We start from the raw sequence: 24,656 nt of genomic DNA on the forward strand, positions 1-24,656 counted from the left end.
GTTGCCGTCTGAAAGCTCTGGCTTCATTTCCTTTACCAGCCTCCTACTAGCTAAATGAACTTGAACAAGTTGCTTTACTTCTCTGAATCTCAGTTTCCTTGTCAATATCCCAGGTTGCTGTAAGGACCAAGTAAAATGATTTATTGTGCAGTGCCTAGCACAGTCTCTGGCACACAGGATTTAACAGATGCTATTTCCCTCTTCCCGGAAAAGAGGAACAGATGACAATCTTACTACCTCACAGTTTTTCAACGGAGCCCAACGCTCTTTGGAGTAGGTGGCTGGGCTGTGCTGATGCCATCTTCGCCTGGTTGTCAAGAAGAGATCCAGAGACATAGGCTTGTGTAATGTTGGAGCTGAAAGTCTTGTCCGACTGAACTTCCTTATTTTAATAGCCCTGGAAGGTCAGTACCCAGCTCCCACATTAGAGAGTTGGACCGGAAATATTATTAGGAGTCAGCCTTCAGGGTCTGGGACTGGAACTCCACCTAGTCCTGCCCACATGACGCAAATGACCTTAGCTCCTGAGAAGTCAGAAAAGCAGCCCAACCCCCCTCCCCTCCCAGAACAAAGAAGAAAGCTATTGGTCTCAGCAGTCAGCACTCCCTTTTAGAAGCTTGGCAATATTTCCAAATGCTTTTGCCCTTCACTGTTATGTGGCCCAGCTCCATAACCTTATCCACCCTCACGTCACGAACTGCTCTCTCATTTGACAGGCCAGAAGCTGAGCCCAGAGTGGCCAGGTAACTCTAGATTGGCCCATTTTGGTTTGTTGGGATCCATACTTGCATTCCCTGGACATTTCTCCTGGGCAGTATCCAAATGTCCAGCATATCCAGGTGACTCTAGTCAAGCTCACTTACAGAGTCTCCATCTATCTCTGTTTCTGTCCATCTCTGTCCCACTTTGTCTCCTACTCTCTCTCTATGAGCCAAGCTCACTTAACAGACTCTGTCTTGCAAATACCCTTTCAAAAGCTTCTCGATAATCCCTGTTATCTGGGAAAGGTCTAGAGATCTGGGTGATTTCCTGGGGGCGGGGGGACATCAGTCACACATTCCACGTGAAAGAAATTTCCCTTCTGCGCTTGCTAGTACCGCCTCTTGTAATTCATCACAGCCCATCACAGTGCCCTGGCAAGTGAGACTGATAAGGGTCCTTGAAATCTGAAGTGACCCTCTCTGAACTGAAGGGAGAAGAGAACGGGGAGGAACTGCTGAGGGGGCACAGGGTTCTCCTTTAGGGCAATGACAATTTTTTGGAATTAAAGTAGTGGTTGCAGGACATGTTGCACTGTGTTGTTCACTTTTAAATGGGTAATTTTATGACATGTGCATTTCACTTTAATAAAAAAATTCTTTAAAAAAACATCAATAATGGGGTGCCTGGGTAGCTAAGTTGGTTAAGCATACGACTCTTGATTCCTGCTCAGGTCATGATCTCATGGATTCGTGAGTTCAAGCCCCACATCAGGCTCTGTGCTGACAGTGTGGAGCCTGCTTGGGATTCTCTCTCTCTCCCTCTCTCTCTGCCACCCCCCACCCATGCCCTCTCTCTCAAAATAAATAAACTTTAGTAAAAAAAAAAAAAAACACCAAAAATAATATCACTGACATCTAATCACTTTTTAAAACATTACAGAGTTCATGTATGATCAAATTACTTCTGACTGCATTGTATGTGGTACACAAACCTATAAAATATAGTCCTAGCCTCGGAGGAATTTAAGGCGTAGCTGGAGAACACAGATGACTAATACATAAAACAACTTCCATAAGAGAAATGCCCTCCCTCTGTGTGCAATGAGAGTTAAGAAACGTACATCTGCTTATGCAGAGAAGGAAAAATTTCTTGGAGAAGATGACATCGGAAATGAGCTTTAAGAACTGAATGGAAGTTTTACTGTTAAGAGTCGGAGGTGGAGAAATACAATTAATAGGAAGAAAGGTCTGATCCCTACAAGGGAGTCACATGGTAAGTTTAAGGCCATTACCTAGTCCAATCTGGCTGTCATAAAAGCTACATCATTCCAGGATGAGTATTAAAGACCAGATGTCAAAAGACCATGACTCTGCCCCTTTGTCTCCAATGCCTGATGCCTCATTTGTCACATACATGGCGATGCATGAATGTCAAAAATAAAATAAAAATGTGCATTAAAGAAACTTTCTAAGAAGCCAATGTACCAGGAAAACTATAAAACAGTAGCCTTAGATAGAAGTATGTACTACTACTGAAATAGGCTAAGACCAGCATGCAATAAGGCACAATATGGCATAACTGAAATGAGTTACATGTGGAATGAGTGAGGAAGAAGTCTGAAACCATCTAGGAAAATTCTGTATGCCATCCTATGGGATTAGAACTGCATTTTAAATACAACAGGGAATCATTAAGGTCTATAGTCACATGATTTTGACTAAGTAGGGCAAATGAGTGGTCAGTATGGGGAGAGCTGAGTGTGGACAAACATGAGATTCAGATGGATGAGGAATCTGCCCTCATCACCTTCGCACTTGGCTTTAAAGGCCCATCTTCACAGGGCTGTGAAGCAAGACAGGACACAGAAAGAGGGAAATGCTCACCCTTACGGAGTGGAAAACCTGCCACAAAACAGAATACTGTTGGCTGTGTTGTGCCTAATGAAGAAGAGGAAGGGATGGTCGGCACAGAATCTCGGTCCAGATACCATGCAACACTCCACAACCACGATGGCCGAGGCAGCCGCGGCCTCTGTGCCTTCCTCATTCACCTCCACGAAACTCTTGTGCACAAACTTGGACAGACACAGATCTCTCTCGGCTGACATTGCCGAAAAATCGGCCTTGTCTCCCTGGAAGGCATCCACTAATCCCAAGCGCTGAAGCACAGACTCCATGTCATACTCCTCTTCCAGTTTAAACCTCGGAAGGAAAACTTCCACTTCAGTACTCTTCATACAGTCTGGCTTGGTCCACGCTCTGAATTTCTCATAGGTGAGATGTTTCTCCACCTGAAAGACCACAATTTGATTTTGAAATTCATACTTTGGTACATATTTACATCCCCACCCACATAGCCTTCCTCCTTGCATAGATAGGTGTTAGTTGTCACACAAGACCAGTGGCACCTTTATCTGCCAGGAAATCTGTGCGATCTCGTATTCGTGCTATTAAATGTGTGGCTTCCTTGCCAGGTGGGGAAGACTTCAAACAGCCCAGAGGCACAAAGACAGTGGCTGTTCCTCCCGTTACCCAACATTGTCTAGGAGACATCTTTTCCTGACAATCGTCAATGCCCAGCTGACTGTGATTTTCTTTCTTTCTTTTTTTTTTTAACTGTGCTTATTTTTTGAAGATGAGGCATTGTTGGTAAGAAAAAAGATGGGGAGGGGCACCTGGGTGGCTCTGTTGGTTAAGCTTCGACTTTTGGTTTCAGCTCAGGTCATGATCTTATGGTTTGTGAGATCAAGCTCTGCCTTGGGTTCCATGTGCTGACAGTGCAGAGCCTGCTTGGGATCCTTTCCCACCTCCGTTCATGCATGCAAGCTCTCTCTTTCTCTCAAAATAAATAAAAAAATTTTAAAAAAACTTTAAAAAAAATGATTGGGAAAGAAAGGGCTCTTGGTGGAGTCCACCCAGAAGAACAATTTGCCAGAGGCACAATCCTGCAATCCTGCATACACTCTGAAGAAGAGACATGGGTGGGGAGGAGGGAGATGGACAGAAAGACAGCCAATGGCTGCAGCTCTGCTCACATAGGCCCCTTAGGTCATGGGAGCACCCTGTGCCACTCAGTGCTTGCGCTGCCCAGGAACTACTAGGAGCTACTGGGCCAGGCCAGGGCTGACTCTCACACTAGGGATTCATGACAAAAGGAAGCAGAGTGGGCATGGGCGGGGAATGGCATTTCCGGCTGTTTCTGGCTCTGCCCTCCTGAATTTCAGGTTCTCGGTATTTAAAATATAATGCTAACAACAATGATTATGATAATAATTATGGATCACATTTATGCAGGGCTGATTATGCACCAGACAATGTGCTAAGCTTGTTCCCTGAACTATGCCCATTTTATCCTAATAACACTCTATCAGGAGATGTTATCACCATCCCCATTTTAGAAAATAGAGTTATTTGGCAAGGTCACATAGATAATAAAGGGAGAAGCAGGTTCTGAATAACAGTTTGGTTCCAAAGCCTAAGTATCTGAATACTGTGCCCTGCTGCCTGGTTGCCCATATCATCAACTTAAAAGATAAACACAAATGTTGAAAATGGTGCTTGAGCATGAACCCCAATGTTCACAGCAGCACTTTTAACAATAGCCAAAACATGGAAAGAGCCTAAGTGTTCATCAACTGATGAATGGATCAAGAAGTTGTAGTATGTTTATACAATGGAATACTATATGGCAATGAGAAAGAATGAAATCTGAACATTTGTAGCAACATGGATGGAACTTGAGGGTGTTATGCTGAGCAAAATAAGTCAGGCAAAGGACAGATATCATATGTTTGCACATATAGGTGGATTAGGAGGAACTTAATGGACGACCATGGGGGAGAAGAAGGGGAAAAATAGTTGGGGAGAGGGAGAGAGGCAAACCATGAGAGACTCTTGAATGCTGAGAACAAACTGAGGACTGATGTGGTTGGGGGAGAGGGGAAGGAGGGTGATGGGCATGGGGGAGGGCACTTGTTGGGATGAGCACTGGGTGTTATATGGAAACCAACTTGACAATAAACTATTTACGAAAAAAAAAAAGATGAATGATTAAAAGAAAAAGAAAATGGTGCCTGAGTTCTAGCCTATCAGGAAGGATGTGAAGGTTGTCACTGGATTCATCTCACCAAGCTTAGATCCACGTTGTCATCTGGAAGCAGAATGACCATGCTCAGCTCCTCACCGACATAAGGCACCTCCAGGACCTGGGCCTGCACCTCTTCAATATAGGCAAGCTTAAATGTAGCTTCCTGAAACATCATCTGCACTGGCCTCTGCTCCTTCTGATGGGAATAGAGATGAGCATGGAATTAAAAACAGATTATTGAAAGAGGCCCTAAAAATGTCCAAAACACCTAAAATTGACTCCAGAGTGTTTTCAGAACCTGTGATGGAAAGAATATTCATGTGCTAGTTCTGAGTCTTTCCTGTCATCATTATAAGGCATCTGCTGTAAACAGGTAGCCTAGGAAAGATGTGCTACTCAGCAAAATAAATGCAGTACTCTGCATTTTCCAGAGGAGGAAATCAGATTTTCCTCACTTAAACTATATCTGAGGAGAGGTGCGTGGGTGGCTCAGGCAGTTAAGCATCCAACTCTTGATTTCAGCTCAGGACATGATCTCACAGTTTGTGAATTAGAGACCTACGTTGGGCTCTGTGCTGATCGTATGGATCTACCTGGGATTCTCTCTCTCCTTCTTTCTCTGCCCCAACCCTGCTCACATGTGTACACTCTCTCTCTCAAAATAAACAAACCATATAAATGACACAGTCATATAAAATTAAATGGAATATTATTTCATTTTAACTAGAGAAAGGTTTTGAGATAAAGTAGGAAGAAATTTAAGAGTTTCACAGGAATGTGACTGGTAGTGTATGGACATACCCACTTAGAAAGCAGTCTTGCCAGCAAGTAGAAAGAATTAATATCTCTTCATGTATTTAAATCCAATTGTTCCAATTCTGATACTCTAATCCAAGGAAATAATTTTTTTTTAAATGCAGATGAGGTGGGGCACCTGAGTGGCTCAGTCAGTTAAATGTTGGACTCTTGATTTCGGCTCAAGTCAGGATCTCATGGTCATGGGACCAAGCCCCCATGTCAGGCTCAGCATGGAGCATGGAAACTGCTTAAGAGTCTCTCTCTCCTTCTGCCCCTCCCCTGCTCTCTCTCTCAAAAAAATACAGAAGAGGGTATATGCACCCAGAAGTTAGAGTATTATACTTATTTTTTTCAAGCTGATACAGATCAGCTGTTAATACAAATTAGAATAGTTTCTAAAATCAATGCTAGAAAAGTTCTCCCCCTCCCACCCTGTAACTGGAGGGCTGATTATGTACAGTGCACCTTAAGCCCCCCATAAAAGGTTTTACCTACAGAGTGTGTTTCCTAATTACATTAAAATGGGTTTTTTTTTTTCCAAGGCTGGGGATTTGGCAAGCTATTTTAATGCTTGCCTGAAGTTATACCTCAATATCAAGTCTAAGATCTTTGTCAGTTTTAATATTAGAAATTTATAAATACTAAATAATGATTAATTACTATTAATTCAATCTATACTTATTTTAATTCTTTAAATATCTGATTAAAGAAATATCACTCCCTCTATCCACTCTCCCAACACACACACACACATATCACACGTTTTTCCTTAACACTTGTTTTTTGCTTTCTATTTAGCAACTTGGGCTTAGAAGAAAGTCTTAAGTTTCCAGAACTAGGTGACAGCACTGAAGGTAGAAGAGATTATCAGAGGCAGTAGGAGCAGTAATAAAATGCAAAAAAATTACAGCAAATAATTTTTATTCTTCTGTTCTTTTCTACTGAGTTTAAAATTTCATTTGTAATGTGGTTTCAAAATTATTTTTTAACATTTTTTTACATTTATTCTTTTTTTTTTTTTTTTTTTTTGAGAGAGAGAGACAGAGCATGAGTGGGGAAGGAGCAGAGAGAGAAGGAGACACAGAATCTGAAGCAAGCTCCAGGCTCTGAGCTCCAGAGCCTGACACGGGGCTCGAACCCATGAACCATGAGATCATGACCTGAGCCGAAGTCAGACGCTTAACCAACCGAGCCACCCAGGTACCCTTCAAAATTATTTTTAACCAATCATTTATACTTTTACAAACTTAGTTTTTTCCATTAAATTTCTTCTAGTAGGATTTCTGAAAGCTTCTCTCACCTGGTTTATTCTAAAAGGCATTTCCCTTGTGTGCTTTTTGTTGAACTGTTCATTCCACCTTCCTTTGAAGTAGATGGCATTGACGAGAACCAGCTTGGTCTGTGCATCAATCGAGCTATTTGGCAACAGGTCTCGAATTTTACCTTCCAGAAAAAGTAGAGAATATATATTCAGGTGAATTTATAGAACATGGGATGAATAAATCATGATAAGGTTTACTGGCAAATCCTTGGTTATTAGTCAAGAACCAAACATTCTTTTCTTTTTTCAAATTTGCTAAGTTTGGATTGTTAGGTGCAGAAATCAAACACAACACATAAGAGTGGTATTCATGGTCAGGTAACCAAGGCCTTTCCACAAAGTTGAGGACAGTGAATGACTTCTAAATCACTCAGTGAAAACCACAACACGCAGTCAGACAACGAGGCAAGCAGGAAAAGAGTGATGAGCTGGAGGGACCTGGGTTATCTCAGGCAGTGAAATGGGATTGTCTGGTTTAGTGCAGCAGAGCTATAAGCAGTGCTAACATTCCACAACTAAATCCACATGTTAGAGGCAGCTGGAATGAACAGCTCAACAGAGAAGAGTTGATAATGGGCACGCTGGATGCACCGAGCAGCTTCTGGAAGCAAATAGAAGTGATTTCACTATTTGATCCTCTAAACAAAACACCAGACATTTCTGGCAAAGGTAAGGTGGGGAAGTGAAAGACTCTCCCCTCTTTCCCTGGGTATCAAACTGCCTTTCCGATGAACTAAGAGCATCCCTGCTAATCTGCTGCCTCCAGATGGTATTAAGTGGCAAATATTCCAAGAAGAAATGGTGGCAATAACTGCTAACTCTTTAAGGAAGGACAACGTCTGTTCTCGATTGTCTTATTTACTGACAGAAATAGGACTGTTCCTAGTGGTACCAAGTAGAGTTGGTGCAGAGGGTCCTGAATGGTTCAAACATCATCATTGATCGTGGGGGCCAATATCAGAACATGGCATTCTGTAAAACAAATGAATAAGGCTCAATGCCAAACAAGGATGATCTTAGTCTACAGGATTGATCAGCCCTGAGAGACAGTCTGCAGTTGGCCTATCAAATCTAGGCTTATCAAATCTAATTAAGGGAGTATAAGTGGAAGACATGAAAGCAGCACTAGAATAAGTAAGCTTAATGTGTAAGGTAAAGGTGGTGGTAGGTCCACACAGAATTTAGAAGGAGGAAGCCCAAGTGTATGACTCAGGGGAGATCTGACCAGTAGTGTCTTTCCTATGGAGGCGATGAACCCACCCAACATGTGAACATTACAGGCCACGTGAAAGTATGCTTCAGTGTAAGGTACTAAACTGGAAATCTGGTCTATGACTTTCTTTTGACATATCAGTCATTCTGGTCCCTGGAGAATGGAAAAAATTAGGTCTCCATTGTTGAAAACCCGAGCTTCTGATCGGAATCACTTTGAGTCCATTAAGGTCCAAATATGCTATGAGGCCTAGCCTGTCAGAGTGACTCTGACCATCTGAAACACTAGTAAAATCAGAACAGCAAGGGGAGGAAGAGGGAGGGAGGGGAGGGGCAGGAAGAGGGGGAGGGGGAGAAGGCAAAAAAAAAAAAAAACTGATGTAATAACATGTAATTCTGACCTTCAGTCTTTTTTGAGACCCAAGTGTTGATGTGTTTCCTGGACTGCTCTGCAGCTTTGGCAAATGGAAGCTGCTCAAGCTCAGTGTGGTAGAACTGAAGACAGGATTCCTTAAAAGTCTTTGGAGAGAAAAGTGTTCAATGTGGCTATATTCCTAAATAAAGTTTAATTTCCAAAAAATCAGAATAGTATATACTTTTTATTAAAATAAGCATACATCTCTTAAAAGTGATATCTTAGCCTATTAGGTACTGAAATTCCAGAGTTTATAAATAAACTAAGTACTGGAGCACCTGGTCACAATCTCACGGTTCATGAGTTCAAACCCCACATCAGGCTCTGTGCTGACAGTTCAGAGCCGCAAGCCTGCTTCAGATTCTGTGTCTCCCTCCCTCTCTGCTCCTCCCCACTCACACTCTCTCTCTCTCTCAAAAATAAGTAATAAAATAAACATAAAATAAATAAAATAAGCTAAGTACTAAATCATGAAAAACCAACCAGAAATGGATAAATGAATTTTACAAGTAGTCAAATTTTAAATAATTCAAAGCACAGTTGTAGAATTATGAGTTTTTAAAACACTGTCCACCATAATTTTTGGTTCTCCAGGACCTTGTTTTCAGACTTTATATTTTGAATACAACTTTTATTGTTTTGCTGACTCAACTCACCAGGAGGAATTCACATGTCTTTTCTCCAAACAGCCTGTTGGCTGTTCTGAGCAAGTACTGGGTGCCAGGTTTGTTTACTTCAGTGAGAAGTGACTGGAAACTGTGATGAATGTCTTTCTCTGTGTTTAAAGAAAGTACCTGTTGAGAAAAATAATTTTAAAAATTATCAAGATGGGGCACCTGGGTGGCTCCGTTGGTTAAGTATCTGACTTCAGCTCAGGGCATGATGTCATGGTTCATGAGTTCGAGCCCCATATCGAGTGCCACATTCACAGTGTGGAGCTTCCTTGGGATTCTCTCTCTTTATCCCCTCTCCCTCTGCCCCTCCCCAACTCATGCTTTCCCTCTCTCTCAAAATAAATAAATAAACTTAAAAAAATAATCAAGATTGTTCTTTGATCTCAAAAACTCTATAAGCAAAAAAAATTTTTTTTACATTTATTTATTTTTAAGAGACAGAGTGAGACAGAGTGTGAGGGGAGGAGGGGCAGAGAGAGAAGGAGACACAGAATCTGAAGCAGGCTCCAGGCTCTGAGCTGTCAGCACAGAGCTTGATGTGGGGCTCAAACCCATGAACCATGAGATCATGACCTGAGCTGAAGTCAGGCGCTTAACCAACTGAGCCACCCAGGCACCCCTCTATAAGCAAAATTCTTTCTCAAATACTCTACAAAATTTTCCTTTAAAAGGACATTGTTTTCACTTAAATTGCAGATTTAATACATACTAGAGCAATACTATATGAAGGTGGGGAGAAGATACAGAGAGAAAAAGACGGAGGTGGGGTGGGAAGAACAGAAAACAGAGGAGTAAGAGTTGGCTGTTCTGCCTAAATAGATCTCTTGTTTAAAGGTAAGCAACAGACAGAAAGACAAGGAGAAGGGGGGTTCAGAAAAGGGGTTATTATAAAATCTTGCATCCCAAGAAAAGCACAAGCATGAGATATGCCCTAAATAGAGGAAAATTTGTTTCTAAGATTTAAAAAAAAAATACAGTTAGAAGCATGATAAGCTCAAGAAGAAATGGGCAGAAATACAATCAGTGGGGAAGGCATCAATTTCAATCTGTCAGCTTATACAGAATCCAAAAACTAGTTCTTTAAAATAATTTTCCTTAATGCTATAAGTAGCAATGTATATTTTGTATGCTGAGTGCCATTACTGTCCAGTTGAGCACAGAAGGATAAGGAACTTTCAATGTCTGAATACAACGTAACCAGAAAATCTTGAGGCTCTAAAAAAAACAAAAAACAAAAAAACTCCCAGAAGGGTTCATTCATCAGCTAGCTTAAAATATAGAAAAGTTCAGTAAGCTCAAGAAAGCCCCTCTCTACATATAAACCTTTACTCCCTCATGCCACAAGCTGAAAAATGATTCAGATAAGCCATTACCCCACAAAGAGTTCTCAAGAGAAAAGAAAGTGGTATTGAAACAAAGAACCATACGAATCCTCCTGTAGTGAAGGTGTGTGCGGGAGACAAGCCTGTAGTTTCTATCTTAGGCACATGTCCTCTGCCTGCTGTATAAAACCCCTTCGGGATAGGGATTGATTCTTAACTATTTTTAGATGTTTGCTGAATGCTTGTTAAACTACTAGTCCACACAGTCTGTATAAGTAATAAAGACATGCATTTTCGCCCACATTTGCATATTTTTGTCCATCCCCTCACCAGGAAGGCATGTTGGTATATTCATGACTTGAAAGAGAGATTAACCTACCTTCATTACCAAAGAATAATTACAGTTATGAACTCTCTTACTTCAAAAATGAGAGATCTTAACTGCTTAAATTTCAAATAATTTCAGTATCATTTTCTAAACAAAGACAAGGTGCTAGGACAAGATTTCGATAGTCATAAAACCAGATTATTAATTAGAGAGAACTTTTCCCAAAAAACGTCCCAGCAAAGGAGACTCCCAGCCCTGCCCTTTGTGTCTTGTTCCCCAGGCAGCCCCACCTGCCTGATATAAGCATGTATGTGTGTAGGCACCAGGACCCCTCCCCATCCTGCTTCATGGCAATTCTGCAGCATAAGGTATGAAGCTGGGTGACAGAACATAACAACTGAAAGGGCAGTCCCTTCTCCTGGGTGACGGGTAGGTTTACCTGGGCCATCTGGGCAGCAGTGTTTCCTTTTGCCCCCAGGAAGACCATGGCAAGGGCGGAAGAGATGCTCACAGGAGAATAAAACACGTTACGTGAAGGGCTGTCTTGACACAGCATCTTCAAAAGGTGAAAGGCAAAGGTGCCATTTGCTTCAGAAAGGGCATCCATGATACAGGTTCTGGAACCAGAGAATAAAGAGGAAGTCTGCTTTAATACACCCCTGAATGTTATTGACCAAATATCTGGCAATTTTGGAATTGTACTTTTTTTTTTAATAATAAAGCTCATAAATATTTTAAGTTGGAGGAAAATCCATTTATTGTTGCTCCCCATCCAAAAAAGTCAGCCCACATTTTTTTAATGTTTTATTTATTTTTGAAAGAGTGAGAGAGACAGCATGAGCAGGGGAGGCAGAGAGAGAGGGAGACACAGAATCCGAAGACAGGCTCCAGGCTCTGAGATGTTAGCACAGAGCCCAAGGCAGCGCTCGAACCCATGAACCATGAGATCATGACCTGGGCCAAAGCCGGAGGGAGGCTCAACTGACTGAGCCCCTACATTTTAAGGTAAATAGAGAAGTATGGTGCTTGAGAGCCTCAGGAATTAACAGCACTAATTTGTTGGCACAGACAACCTCCTGGGAGCAGTGAAGTTCATCCTTTCCCATGACCTGAGAAGGGCATCAGAGAGGAGGATGGATGGGTCAGAGATGAGGGGAAGGGGGAGGAGGGAGAAACTCTCACTGAAAAAAATTCTAGGTTCTCTAGCCTGGTCTCCATAATACTGTTTCTTCTCCTTTTCCTTCCTCTTCCTCTTCCTCCTCCTCCTCCTCCCCTTCTTCTTCTTCTTCTTCTTCTTCTTCCTCTTCCTCTTCCTCTTCCTCTTCCTCTTCTTCCTTTCTAATGTTTATTTATTTTTGAGAGAGAGAGAAAGAGTGAGCATGAACAGGGGAGGAGCAGAGAGAGAGGGAAACAGAAGATCTGAAGCAGGCTCCATGTCATCAGCAACGAGCTGGATGCAGGGGCTTGAACTCACAAACCCTGAGATCATGACCTGAGCCAAAGTCAGAGACTCAACTGACGAAGTCACCCAGGTGCCCCAATACTGTTTCTTCTTGCATACATTAAAAAATTTTTTTGTAATGTTTTTTATTTATTTTTGAGACAGAGAAACATTGTGAGCACGGGAGGGTCAGAGAGAGAGGGAGACACAGAGTCTGAAGCAGGCTCCAGGCTCTGAGCTAGCTGTCAGCACAAAGCCCAATGCAGGGCTCGAACCCACAAACCATGAGATCATGATCTGAGTCAAAGTTGGACGCTTAACTGACTGTCTTCTTGTATACATTTATGAAGAGGACCTCTGAGAGTTTCAGCTATGCAAAAGGCCACAGTCTCCCTATTTGTCAGCTGATACTTGAGAAACGTTTGAGATTCTGGTAAGAGACGACAGACAGGGTGCAGTTGGGTATAAAACTGGCTGTGAGGCAAGGGCCTTTCATCTACAGTGACTGGTCACCAACCAGCTGGGGAGAGTCCTCGTGCTCGCCCGCTGAGCAGCTCTCATCCCTAGATGGCCAATTAACTCCTGATATCCCATAACCCAACTCAGAGTGCCCAACCATCCCTAGCCTCTAGACATCACGTAGCCTTCCAACATCGGAAAAGAGGCTGAGAAAACCGTGTTCTTGCTTTGTTTTATGTTATTTTGCTAACTTAGCAAGATTTGGGAGTTTTACTCCCAAGATTTCGGAGTTTTACTTGACAGTCGGAGCAATAGCTCCTGTGGGACACCAGGATAGAGAGGCAACGAGGAACAGAGAAGGGTCCAAGAAAGAGCAAAACCACCAAGAATAGGGCGGCCAGGATCTATGAAGCCACCGAGGTCAGAGGTGTAAATGTTAGTGGGCAGGTCTGCTGACCACACAGCTGAACCTGAACACATGGCCACCACCGTGCCCCAGCCCACCAGGCAACTAGGAAAGGGTGGAAAAGAGATCCTCCCTCACCCAACTACTACCTCCCTGACTCCTTCCTGAGGCTCCTCATTCCCTCACACCCATCACCAGCCTTCTGCTGCCCAAATGACTCTGGAACTGGTCTACTTCTGAGTCTGTACCTAGTCTAGACCACTTGCTGTCGCATCGGAACAGAACCACTCCCCACCAAGACAGACCCTTTCAGCCCTCCTCTTAAATCTCCCATGGCTCAGGGTGCCTGGGTGGCTCAGTGGCTTGGCTTCAACTCAAGTCATGATCTCATAGTTGGTGAGACCAAGCCCGACTCCAGCTGTGTGCTGACAGCAGGAGCCTGCTTGGGATTCTCTCTCTCTCTCTCTCTCTCTCTGCCTCTCTCCCTGCCCCTCCCCAGTTCCCTCTCTTTCTCTCTCTCAAAATAAATGAATAAACTTAAATTTTTCCATGACCCCTAGGATAAACTCAAAGCTCACTTCATTTAAATGTCCATCGAAAGATGAATGAATAAAGAAGATGTGATATATATACACAATGGAGTATTACTCATCAGTCAAAAAACTGAAATCTTACCATTTGCAACTACGTGGATGGAACTAGAGGGTATTATGCTAAGTGAAATTAGTCAGAGAAAGACAAATATCATATGACCTCACTGATATGAGGGCTTTGCAATACAAAATAGATGAACATAAGGGAAGGGAAGCAAAAATAATATAAAAGCAGGGAGGAGGACAAAACCCAAGAGACTCTTAAATATGGAGAACAGAGGGTTACTGCAGGGGTTGTGGGAGGGGGGATGGGCTAAATGGGTGAGGGGCGTTAAGGAATCTACTCTTGAGATCATTGTTGCACTATATGCCAACTAACTTGGATGTAATTTTTTTTTAATTAATAAAATAAAAAAATAATAATAAAGGGCTTACCCTCCACCTGTTCCCCTCATCTTGCTCCAGCCTCAGCCTCTAGCCATCCTGACCGCCTTTCAGTCCCGCTATGGCACCCCTGGGCCAATGAAAACACTGTTTATCCAGCTCTCCGACCCCTGCGCTGGCTAATGGCACTCAGCTTCCCTCTCCACGCAAGCATCCCAGTCTCAGAAGGCTTCAAACCCCTACCCTGGACAGCATCCCTACACGCGCTCCACCCATCCCGGCGCCGGCTCACTCTTACTTGAAAGTCCTTCTCTTACTAGGTGTGGTCCCACTGGGCCGCAAGCTCGCTCCGCAAGGGCGGCGTGGCGCCGCGGGTCCTACTGGAAGAGCGCTCCAGGAAAAGGAAGCGCTCCAGAAACGTGTATGGAATGACTGGAAGAATTAGTATGGGTGGGAAGTGCTCGGATTTGCAGTTGCAGACTGGTGGTTTCAGCAGGAAAGAGGAGAGGCAGGGAGAGGTGAGAGCGCGGATCCCAGGAGACAGAGGGGGTTGAAGAAGTAGGGCGGGGGTGGGAGGTAGGCGGCTGGAGGGCGGGAGGCCTGCGAAGCACAGAGACAAGACCGTGGAGGAGGGCATCAGGTGCCCTGGTCTCTGGGACCAGCCGCAACTGCGCCACTGAGCGGCTGCGATCCTGAAAGGCGCTATTTCTGTCAACAGGGAGGGGCGCCACTTGACGCGGTTCGCTTCTACATAGATCGCCCTCGCGTCGAGTCTCGGAGCGCGAGCGCCCGGGCCCCTCGTCCTCCGCCCACCCCGCCCTGCCCCGGGACGCCCCCACTTGCCACCTCCAGCGCCTCCGCGCTCCTCACGGCGCCGTCCTCCGGGCCTGGGTGCCGACCGCTCGGGGAAGAGCCGCTCCCGGGTCCCGGCTCGCGTCGGGAGGAAGCAGCCGGAGCCTGTGCGGCTGGGCTGACGACCTCCACGCTTCCTGCCCTCGGCCGGGGGAGGCGACGCCCCCGCGTAACCTACGGCTGGGCGCGGCCAGGGTCTGGTCCCGGGACGGCGGCGCGGATGCCCCCTCCCCCAGCTCCCGGCCCCGCCTCGCTAGTGGGGCCGCACGGGGGTCCCTGGAAGGGCGGGAAGCCCCCTAAGCCGATTGTGAAAGGAAAAGCGCTCTGCAACGGAGAGGTGAGCCAGGCTGGACCCGCTGCGCTGGCTCGCAAGTGGACAACACCGCGGGGACGTGAGCGACAGGCCACAGAACTTCGCCTGGGCTTCTCTACTTCCGGAAGCAAGTGCTTCCAGGAGCTCTTGACAGGCTCCGATTTTGGAGTAAGAAGGCCCGTGGGTCTTTATTCCACACCCCTCATCTTTTTTTTTTTTAATTTTTTTTTAATGTTTTATTTATTTCTAGGAGAGAGAGAGCGCGCGAGCAGGGGAGGGTCAGAGAGAGAGGGAGTCACAGCCTGAAACAGGCTCCAGGCTCTGAGCTGGCAGTCAGCACAGAGCCCGACGCGGGGCTCGAACCCACGAACCGCGAGATCATGACCTAAGCGAAAGTCGGACGCTTAACCGACTAAGCCACCCAGGCGCCCCTCCACACCCCTCATCTTACACAGATGAAAGGGTGAGCTAAAATAAAGTATCCGCCCAAGATCCCACACTAATTAGCTGTCCTGAATCCAGACACAGAAGCCAGGCGTCCTACCTTCTAGAAGCTCCGAGCCCTTTCTCCTACTGGTGTTTGCCAGTGTGTATGCAACGCTACTATTCACCTGCAAAGTGATGGGAACAGATCTACCGAGTCGGACTGCCTCAGCAACATGGGAGTTCTGAGGCTGGTGGACTTGTGGATGGTCGATTCGGTTGTTGAAAAGGTCATCAGATGCCCACACTCTTCCCATCCCTCGTGGCCAGTGACGGGAGACCCCAGCAATTAGAAGCCTTTCTTGTTGATGTGATGATGTCCGGAGAAATAACAGATTAAATTACTTTCTGAAGCAGAGAGGTTTTCCCAGAAACCTTGTCCTTCACCAGATTTCTCTTCTTATTTCAAATGAACCTGAATTAGTGAATTCTCCTGAGGGACTGAATTGGTGGGGGAGGCAAGCCAGGTAACTAAATTTCAAGAGGCACACACTCTTAGGGGTTAACCCCTGTACGTATGTAACCCTGACAGGGTGCCTTCTTAAATTTCACACCCTAGGTGCCTCCCTTTTTAAAATATAACAGCGTTATTGAGACCTATTAACATACCATAATATTCACTCTTTAAAAGCATACAATGCAGTGGTTCTTAGTCTGTCACAAAGTTGTACAACTATAACCACTGTCTAACTCCAGAACATTCTATCACCTCAAAAAGAAACACCATTCCCATTACTGATTTTCTCTGTTCCCTCTTCCCGCAGCCCCTGGCAACAACTAATCCATTTTGCTTAGATTTGCCTATTGTGGGATTTTCATGTAGATAGAATCATACATAATATAGGCTTTTGTGACTGTGTTCTTTCACTTAGCACAGTTTTCTCAGGTTGATCTTCACTGGTTCAAGGTAACAATGATCTATACTTCTTTTAATGACTGATGATATAATCAGTGTGTATGTGTTATCCATTTTATTTATTCTTTCATCAATTGGTAGACATTTGGGTTTTTCCTCTCTTTTGTCTGTTATGAATGATGCCACTATGAGCATTCACATAGAAGGTTTTATCCAGATATATGTTTTCATTTCTCCTGGGTCTATACCTGGAGTGGAATTGTTAGATCATACAGTAACTCCAAATTTAACTTTCTGAAAAACTGCCAAAGTATTTTTCAAAGCAGCTACAAAATTTTATTACTATCAGTGTACATGGGTTTCAGTTTCTCTATATCTACTGTCTGTCTTTTTTTCATTTTAGAAGGTGTGAAAATGGCGTAATATTATTGTTACAGTTGTAGTTCCTTGATGACTATTGATGCTGAGCATCTTTTATCTCTCCATGTGCTTACTCGCTCTTTGTATATCTTCTTCAGGAAAAAACCCATCCAAATACTTTGCTCATTTTCAAATTAGGTTGTATTTGTATTGTTGAGTTTTAACACCGTAAGTTTTTATTCACTTCATCATCATACTGCATACTCAAACTGCTCATCATCATACTGCGTACTCAAACTGCTCAAAACCGTGACAAAAAGAAAATCTTAAAAGTGATCAAAGAAAAAGGCACAAAAAAACAGAGATGAAGATGATATCAGAGCTTTCTTGGGAAAAAATGCAAGCACGAATACAGTGGAGAAACATTTTTAAAACACTGGGAGAAAAAAGAGAACTCCGCACGTTTCAAAAATATCTTTCAAAAATGAAGGTGACACAAAGACTTTCTCAGACATACAAAACCTGAAAGTTTTCATCACCAGCCAACCCTGCACGTCAAGACGTGTGAAAGTAATTCCTTCAGGCAGGCAGAAGAAAAATAATAAAGGAATAAGGATCTGCCCAAAAAAGAAGAGCACTGGAAACAACTATCAGATAAATATATGCCAATTTTTCTTATTTCTTAAATGTCTTTAAAAGATAGTATTTTCAATAATATTTTAAATGTCTTTAAAATAATAACAATGTATTGTGGGGTTCATAACACGTATGAAAACAACAGCCCAAAGGTCAGCAGAGTCTAATTCTCAAATTTATAGGAAAATGCAGAGTACCCAACATAGCCAAAACAATTTTGAAAAATAGGAATAAAACTGGAGGGGCACCTGGGTGGCTCAATCTGTTAAGCATCTGACTTCGGCTCAGGTCAGGTCATGATCTCATGGTTCCTGAGTTCAAGCCCCACATTGGGCTCTCTGCTGTCAGCACAGAACCTGCTCAGATCTTCTGTCTTCCTCTCTTTCTGCCCCTCCCCTGCTCATACACACATGCTCTCTCTCAAAAATAAACATTAAAAAAATTTTTAAGAATAAAATTGGAGGACTTACTACTACCTGAAAACTTATTAAGATACAATAATCAAGTATTGTGGCATTGGCATCAAGATAGACATTACATCAATGAAATCAAGTATAGTCCAGAAATAGAGCCATGTATATATGATCAGCTGATTTGTGAAAAAGGTGCAAATGCAGTTCAGTGGAGAAAGAAAGCTCTTTTCAATACATGTAAAAGGAGCTCAAAATGGATCATAGGCCAAAACATAAAATGCTATAGGATAACATTTCTAGAAGAAACTTAAGAGACATTCCCTCTGACTCTGACTTAGGCAACAAGTTCTTAGATAAAGCATAATACATAAACCAGAAAAAGTTGAATAAATTGGACTTCTTTAAACTTAAGAACTCCTCTTTGAAAGACACTGTTATCAAAATGAAAACTCAAGTCACAAGCTGTGTGAAAGTATTTGCAAGTCGTGCATCTGATAACGAACTTGGTATCTGTAACAACGCTCAAAATGCAATAGGCAAATAACCTCTCCCCAACAAAATAATAAAATATGGGGGAGAGATTTAAAAAGATATCTCACCAGAGAACATATATGGATTGGAAATGGATACATGAAAAAGTGTTGAACATCGTTAATCATTAGGGAATGCAAACTAAAACCTCAATGAACTAACATTATACACCAATTAGAATGGTTAAAATTAACAACACTGATCATATCTAGTAGGCGTGAGGATATAGAGCATCTTGAACTCTCATTTGATCTACTGGGTACAATTATCTTGGAAAACAATTTTGCAGTTTCTTCAAAACTTCAACCTGCCATATGACTCAGCTATTCACACTCCTATGTATTCACACAAGGGAAACAAATGCATATGTTCATACAAAGACTTTGCATATAAATGACCACTGCAATTTCATTTGTAATAGTTAAAATCTTTGCAACAACCCAAATATTCAACAATAGATGAATGGAAGCAAATTATAACGTATCCATATAATGGGATATAACCGAGTAATTTAAAAATGAACTATTGATGCACACTATATGGATAAAATCCATATATCTCAAAATAATTGTGCTGAGTGATAGGAGCCATACCCAAAAAGTACATGCTGTATGATTCCATTTACATAACACTCTATAAAATTCAAATTAACCTATAGTGACAGAAAGCAGAGTAGTGGTTGTCTGAATCTGAGGGTATGTGGGGAAGATAGGGCAAGGAGGGATGGGAGAGAAGGATTGAAAGGTGTGACAGGAGCCTTTAGTGTGTGATGGATATGCTGATTATCTTGATCGTGGTGATGGTTTGACCAGCACCTTCAATATCACAACTTATACAATTGTACATGTCAACAATGTGAAGTCCACTATACCCATTATACCTTAATAAGATTGTAAAATAATTTTTAGAGGACAAATTGAAATTAAAATTTGTAGATGCCTGTTTTCCAGTCCTGTGGATTAATTTTTTCCCCCAATACAATTTAGAAAGCACAGTCCCTAAAATGGTTGTGGTCTCTTTAAGAGGGAACATAGTCTAGCTTGGTAGATTTTAATAAGAGCTGTAATGAAATGGCTCAGATAATAGGCCAATCAACTGTGACTCCAAAGCAGAAGCAGGAGCAACCATGATTCTGTCCAAGTCATAAAAAGTAAGTCAGGCAGCAGTCAGTGAAGGCGTAAGTGGGAATGTAAATCAGCACTTTTTGGAGACCAATTTGGAAGAAGCCTTAACATATGTCCAACTTTTATCTCAACAGTATTATATTTAGGAAGACTTCCTTTAAAATAATTAAGGAATGAGCAATACTACAGTATATAGCAGCGCATGTAATGTAAATAATTTTAATTACCCAAATTGTCTACAAGTAAATAGATCACAAGAAATATGGACACAAATAATGGAATTAGGTGTATGCATATCAAAATTGACGATATGTACAGATAATTACCTTGAGGAAGGTTCATAGTAAGTAGGGGTTATAGAGGGGCGCCTGGGTGGCTTAGTCGGTTAAGCGTCCGACTTTCGCTTAGGTCATGATCTCGCGGTTCGTGGGTTCGAGCCCCGCGTCGGGCTCTGTGCTGACTGCCAGCTCGGAGCCTGGAGCCTGTTTCAGTCTGTGACTCCCTCTCTCTCTGACCCTCCCCTGCTCACGCTGTCTCTCTCTCTCTCTCTCCTAGAAATAAATAAAAAAAACATAAAAAAAAAAATTTAAAAAAAAAAAAAAGTAGGGGTTATAGAAGTCTATGATTAACGTGTGAAAGTTTAACTTGTGTTTATAAGTTTATAATTCCATGCATATGTTGGTTGGAAACCCTCCTGGGAGCTTCCTTGGAACAATGTGAAACCAGCTCCATGCTCAGAGGGCAGGCAGAGACTGAAGAAAAAGGCAGGTCACTCCAGGTTGGTAGGTAGGTGGCAGTTTTATTAAGCATGGCTTGTCTTGGGTGGCAGGAAGATGAATGGATCCCAGCACCCACAGACCAAATCTTAAAAAGCTTATAAAGAGACCTTAACTGAGTTCAGTCACATACACTGTGCAGGTATTTTCCATACCACATGGCTATCTCAAAACTGTGTCCTTGCAGCAGCCTCTGGGAGTGGGAAAGGCAAGTGAAACCCACATTCCTAGGACAGGGGATCCTCTGAGAGCTGTGGGTCTAGCTCACAGGTCAACTGGCAGTCATGTCTTTTCAGTATCCTTCCCCAAGGAAGGGGATACATACACACACACACACACACACACACACACACACATCTCACCATCAACAGTGGTGATCACTGGGTGTGGATTTGTGTGGAATTATTTCTAGAGAATGTATTAGAAGTCCTGGAGGTGAATGCAGATAGCTGCACCATCAGCAAACTTCTGATTCCAAGGCTGTCAAAGGTGATAGCATTCTGAGATAAAGAGCCCCATGATCCCCCAGGGGACAGTTAAGATACAAAACTCACTGTAACTCCCTGACACTCCTTGAAACTACACGTGCTCCCTGCATGCCTCCACGTAGCCACCAGGTGCATATCTGTTTAATGTCTAAAGATCCTCTGTGCTCTCTTTCCATTCTGTGATCTTCCTTGATACTTCTATCTAATGAGATAGGAAATAAAGGCTACGTGTGCAGGCCTGCTCTCTCCCAGAGACAGCCCTGCACGTCCGCTCAGCCTGAGAACTTCTTCATTGCGTGGCCACAGATCTGTGGACAACTTAAATTTTATTCATATTTTTTATAGTCCAAAATTCTGCCACGACACATATTCTTTTGTAATAAAAAAAAATACTTTTATGTAGGGAGGTCTTTTCTTTAGCAAGGCATATGCCTGAGTCACGTCAGAGCATGTGTGATAACATCGGCCATTGTTCCCAGGAGCTGGTGAGCATGTGAGGGTTTCCTTGGGGGCTTCAGGAGAACTAGGCAGAGTTTTATGTATGCTTCCAGGGGACAGAGATGGAGACAGCTGCAGGCATCTGCTTCACGGTTCTACCTCCTAGCCTAGTCCTGAAGCTCATTGCTAAGCCTTGGACCTGTACCTGAGTTACTTCCACAAGGGACTCAGATGTGGAACACACAGGGATGTCTGTGTGACACTAAAGAAGACACTGATGGACAATGCCTCAATTGTTGAAGAGACAGACCCTGGGCAGCTGCAGGGTTAACATGTCAAGATCTCTGGCTTTGCGAGCCACAGGACCTGGGCACTGGCAGGAGCGGGCAGCAGACCTCTGAGGTGATCGCAGGACAGAAGAGCAGAGGACTGATCCGGGGATCCCTGAGATGCTCCAAGAACATTCACAAATAGTAAGTGCAGCCTGAGAGGGGAGCCATCCCAGGTTATAAAGGGCAGGCAGAACCACTCAAGGACACCTCAAATATTCCAATACAAGCATCAGCCTAAACATCACACATCCGAAGCCTCAGTTACTCAAGCAGCTGTGGAATTCGCCCAACAAATGTTCACAAACCACCCAAGTGCACACACACATTATTTTGCCATTCAAACCACTATACTGATTTGGTCACTCAAGATTTAAATCAAGGCAAGAAAGGCAGAAGGGAAGAAAAGGGTATGGACAGGAACTGTGCCTTAGAAGAGAACCCACTACAGAACAAAATGCTGCCAGTTTTGTGGGTGTCTGAGGAAGAGAAGAAAAGGATGGTCTGCAAAGTCTGGGTTCTGTTCTGCGGCGAAGGCAGTCCTGAGCAGAGCCGCCGCCTCTGTGCCCTTCTCACTGGTTCCCTTGCAAGGTTTCTGTGCACAACCTTGGACACACACTTCTTAGTTAACATTCCAGGAAAGTTGGCCTTGGCTTCCTTTGACAATACCAGTCTTAAACTTCAGAAAAAAAGACTCCAAGCTGTTACTCTCCTCCAGCTTTGATCTGGGAAGGAAAACTTGAACTTTCTTTAGTCAGCTTTTCCAGATTTGTCCAGGCTCTGAACTTCTCAGATGTTATTGCTTTTTCCACCTGGAAAAACAGAGTTAAATCCTAGAATCCATATGACAACCTCATGTGCCCATGCACACACGTATTATCCCCCACCTGTCTTCCAGCACCCACACCCCCTGTGCAACTATGTGGGATGTTCTGGTCCAAGACACAGATATTTTTCTTCTTATAAACACACCAAGACTCTTCCCAAATTCTCACATTTTCCCTGTCCTAGGGACACAAGAGTAAAACAGCTACAAAACAATGGAGGCCAGCAGAGTTTTTAAAAAAAGAACTATTTTTCCCTAAACTCATTTAAAATATTTAATCTGAAATATTTAATTTTAAAATTCTTATAACCAACTGTTACATTTACTCACATTACTGTGAGTCAGAGGGCAGTCTGACGAAAGGGAGACAAAGATCGCAGCTCAGATTTCTGACTACCAAAGAGAAGAAAAATCAAGGATTATCTGCGCAGGAAGGGTGGGCTCTTCCTGAGAGCTTAGAGCGGAAATGGGGATTACAGAAGCATAGCTTCTGGCATCTCCCATTTGCCCTCACATGCACGCTAGCTGCCTGCCCTGGAGGCAGCCTGGTTGGCCAGGAGCTGTCACTCATTCTGAGTGTCCATAGGGAAGAAGGAATGGAGAGAGAGGGGCTTCCACTTGCATCTGCTCTTCCCCTTACCCAGAGCCCCAGTCAGTGTTTCTGTTCAATGACAAGTCATAGGGCATCGGCTCTAGTTCCAGTTACTAATTTTCTTCAAGTAGCCATGACAGATCTCACCTGTGACCCCACAAGTGAAGCACATTCTGGTCCCTGAGAGAAGGCAGGGAAATTCAGGCAGGCCTGTGTCAACATCCTAGACAGCCGTGAGCTGGAGCTGTCCCTACCTATGGTGAGAGGCCATCCTCAAACTTCCAGAACTTTGCAAGCCAGTTGTTAAACTCTTAGTAATTAAAGTCAGCCATGGAGAGAGTGTTTATACCACAGGAACCAGCAAACATCATTATTCAGGGCTTCCACCTCCCCCACCCAACACATACACATCACCTTCGGCTCTGCTGAGCCAGTTTGCCAGCAGCTGATCCTCTACCTCCCACCCACAAGTTTACTTTGCACTCCTAAACTCTCTTCCTTTCCTGTTAGAGAAAAGGAAGTTATCTCTTTCTGTCTAAGCTAAGTTCCTCACTTGTATTTCAGATCCTTGGGCCAGAAACATCTGTATTATGTGCAATCTTGTTACAAATAAAAACCTTAAGTCAACACCCACACCTACCGAACAGAGTCTGCATTTAAACAAGATTGCAAGGACAGCCATAACAAGGTAGCACAGACTGAGTGGCTTAAACAACAGAAATTTTATTTTCTGGTAATTGGGGGGGTTAGAAATCCAAGGTCAAGGTGTCAACAAAGTTGGTTTCTTCTGAGGCCTCTCTCCTTGGCCTGTAGATGGCTGTCTTCACTCTGGGTCTTCACATGGTTCTTCCTTTGTATCTATGTCCAAATTTTCCAATAAGGACATCAGCCATATTGGCTTAAGGCCCACCCTAATGACTTCCTTTTCACTTAACTACTTCTTTAAAGACCCCATCTCCAAATACGGTCACATTCTGAGTACAGGGAAGTAAGGACTTCAATGTACAAACTTTGGGGAACACAAATCAGCCTATAACAATTTTTAGACACGTTAATATTTGAGAAACACTTCCTAGATCAATCCCTACTCTCTTTTCTAAGACTCTTGTTCAATGATTACTGGGCCTTGAACAAGCCCCTCCCTTCAAAATAAAGAATAGTGCCCTTACATTTTTGGCACACTCTCTTCTTAGCTTCATCAAAACATGTCCTTACCAGTAATTGGATACCCAGTAGAAATGCATACACATGTTCCACAAAAGACAGGCAGTGGTATTCATCTAGCACTATTTGTAATAACCCAAAGTTGGAAAGTCCTCGAATGCTGTGTCATGGATGGATTTAGAGAAATGAGCTCAGGATGGAATCCACAGACACTCAGACTCACCGCTTAGGGTTTACCATGGCCAGATGGGTATTGTCACCAGGAGGCAGAATGATATTATGTCTTCCTATGTGTAGGGCAGCCCTAGGTCTGGAGTTTGGGTCTGTGTATATA

The 24,656-nt window shown here is 43.3% G+C and overlaps 1 protein-coding gene across 4 annotated transcripts in view; it reads right to left on the bottom strand.

Moving 5' to 3' along the window:
- Positions 1-1,601: 1,601 nt before the first annotated feature.
- The window catches only part of SERPINB9 (serpin family B member 9), a 66,088-nt gene continuing 43,033 nt past the window's right edge, over positions 1,602-24,656 (bottom strand). Inside the window, exons 1-7 of one of the 4 annotated variants that reach the window (XM_039246537.1) lie at positions 14,985-15,364; positions 11,298-11,475; positions 9,191-9,328; positions 8,521-8,638; positions 6,887-7,029; positions 4,829-4,984; positions 1,602-2,992 (exon numbers count right to left, since the gene is read on the bottom strand). In XM_039246537.1, the coding sequence (XP_039102468.1) occupies positions 2,588-2,992; positions 4,829-4,984; positions 6,887-7,029; positions 8,521-8,638; positions 9,191-9,328; positions 11,298-11,465 (1,128 nt within the window). In that variant the 5' untranslated portion in view covers positions 11,466-11,475; positions 14,985-15,364 and the 3' untranslated portion in view covers positions 1,602-2,587. Of the gene's footprint in view, positions 2,993-4,828; positions 4,985-6,886; positions 7,030-8,520; positions 8,639-9,190; positions 9,329-11,297; positions 11,476-14,439; positions 14,647-14,984; positions 15,365-24,656 lie in introns of those variants that run through there. The other 3 variants (XM_039246536.1, XM_039246539.1, XM_039246538.1) reach the window with 3 other exon arrangements.

Source organism: Hyaena hyaena, unplaced genomic scaffold, assembly GCF_003009895.1.
Source record: "Hyaena hyaena isolate Hyena2069 unplaced genomic scaffold, ASM300989v1 scaffold_282, whole genome shotgun sequence".
Classification (NCBI taxonomy): domain Eukaryota; kingdom Metazoa; phylum Chordata; class Mammalia; order Carnivora; family Hyaenidae; genus Hyaena; species Hyaena hyaena.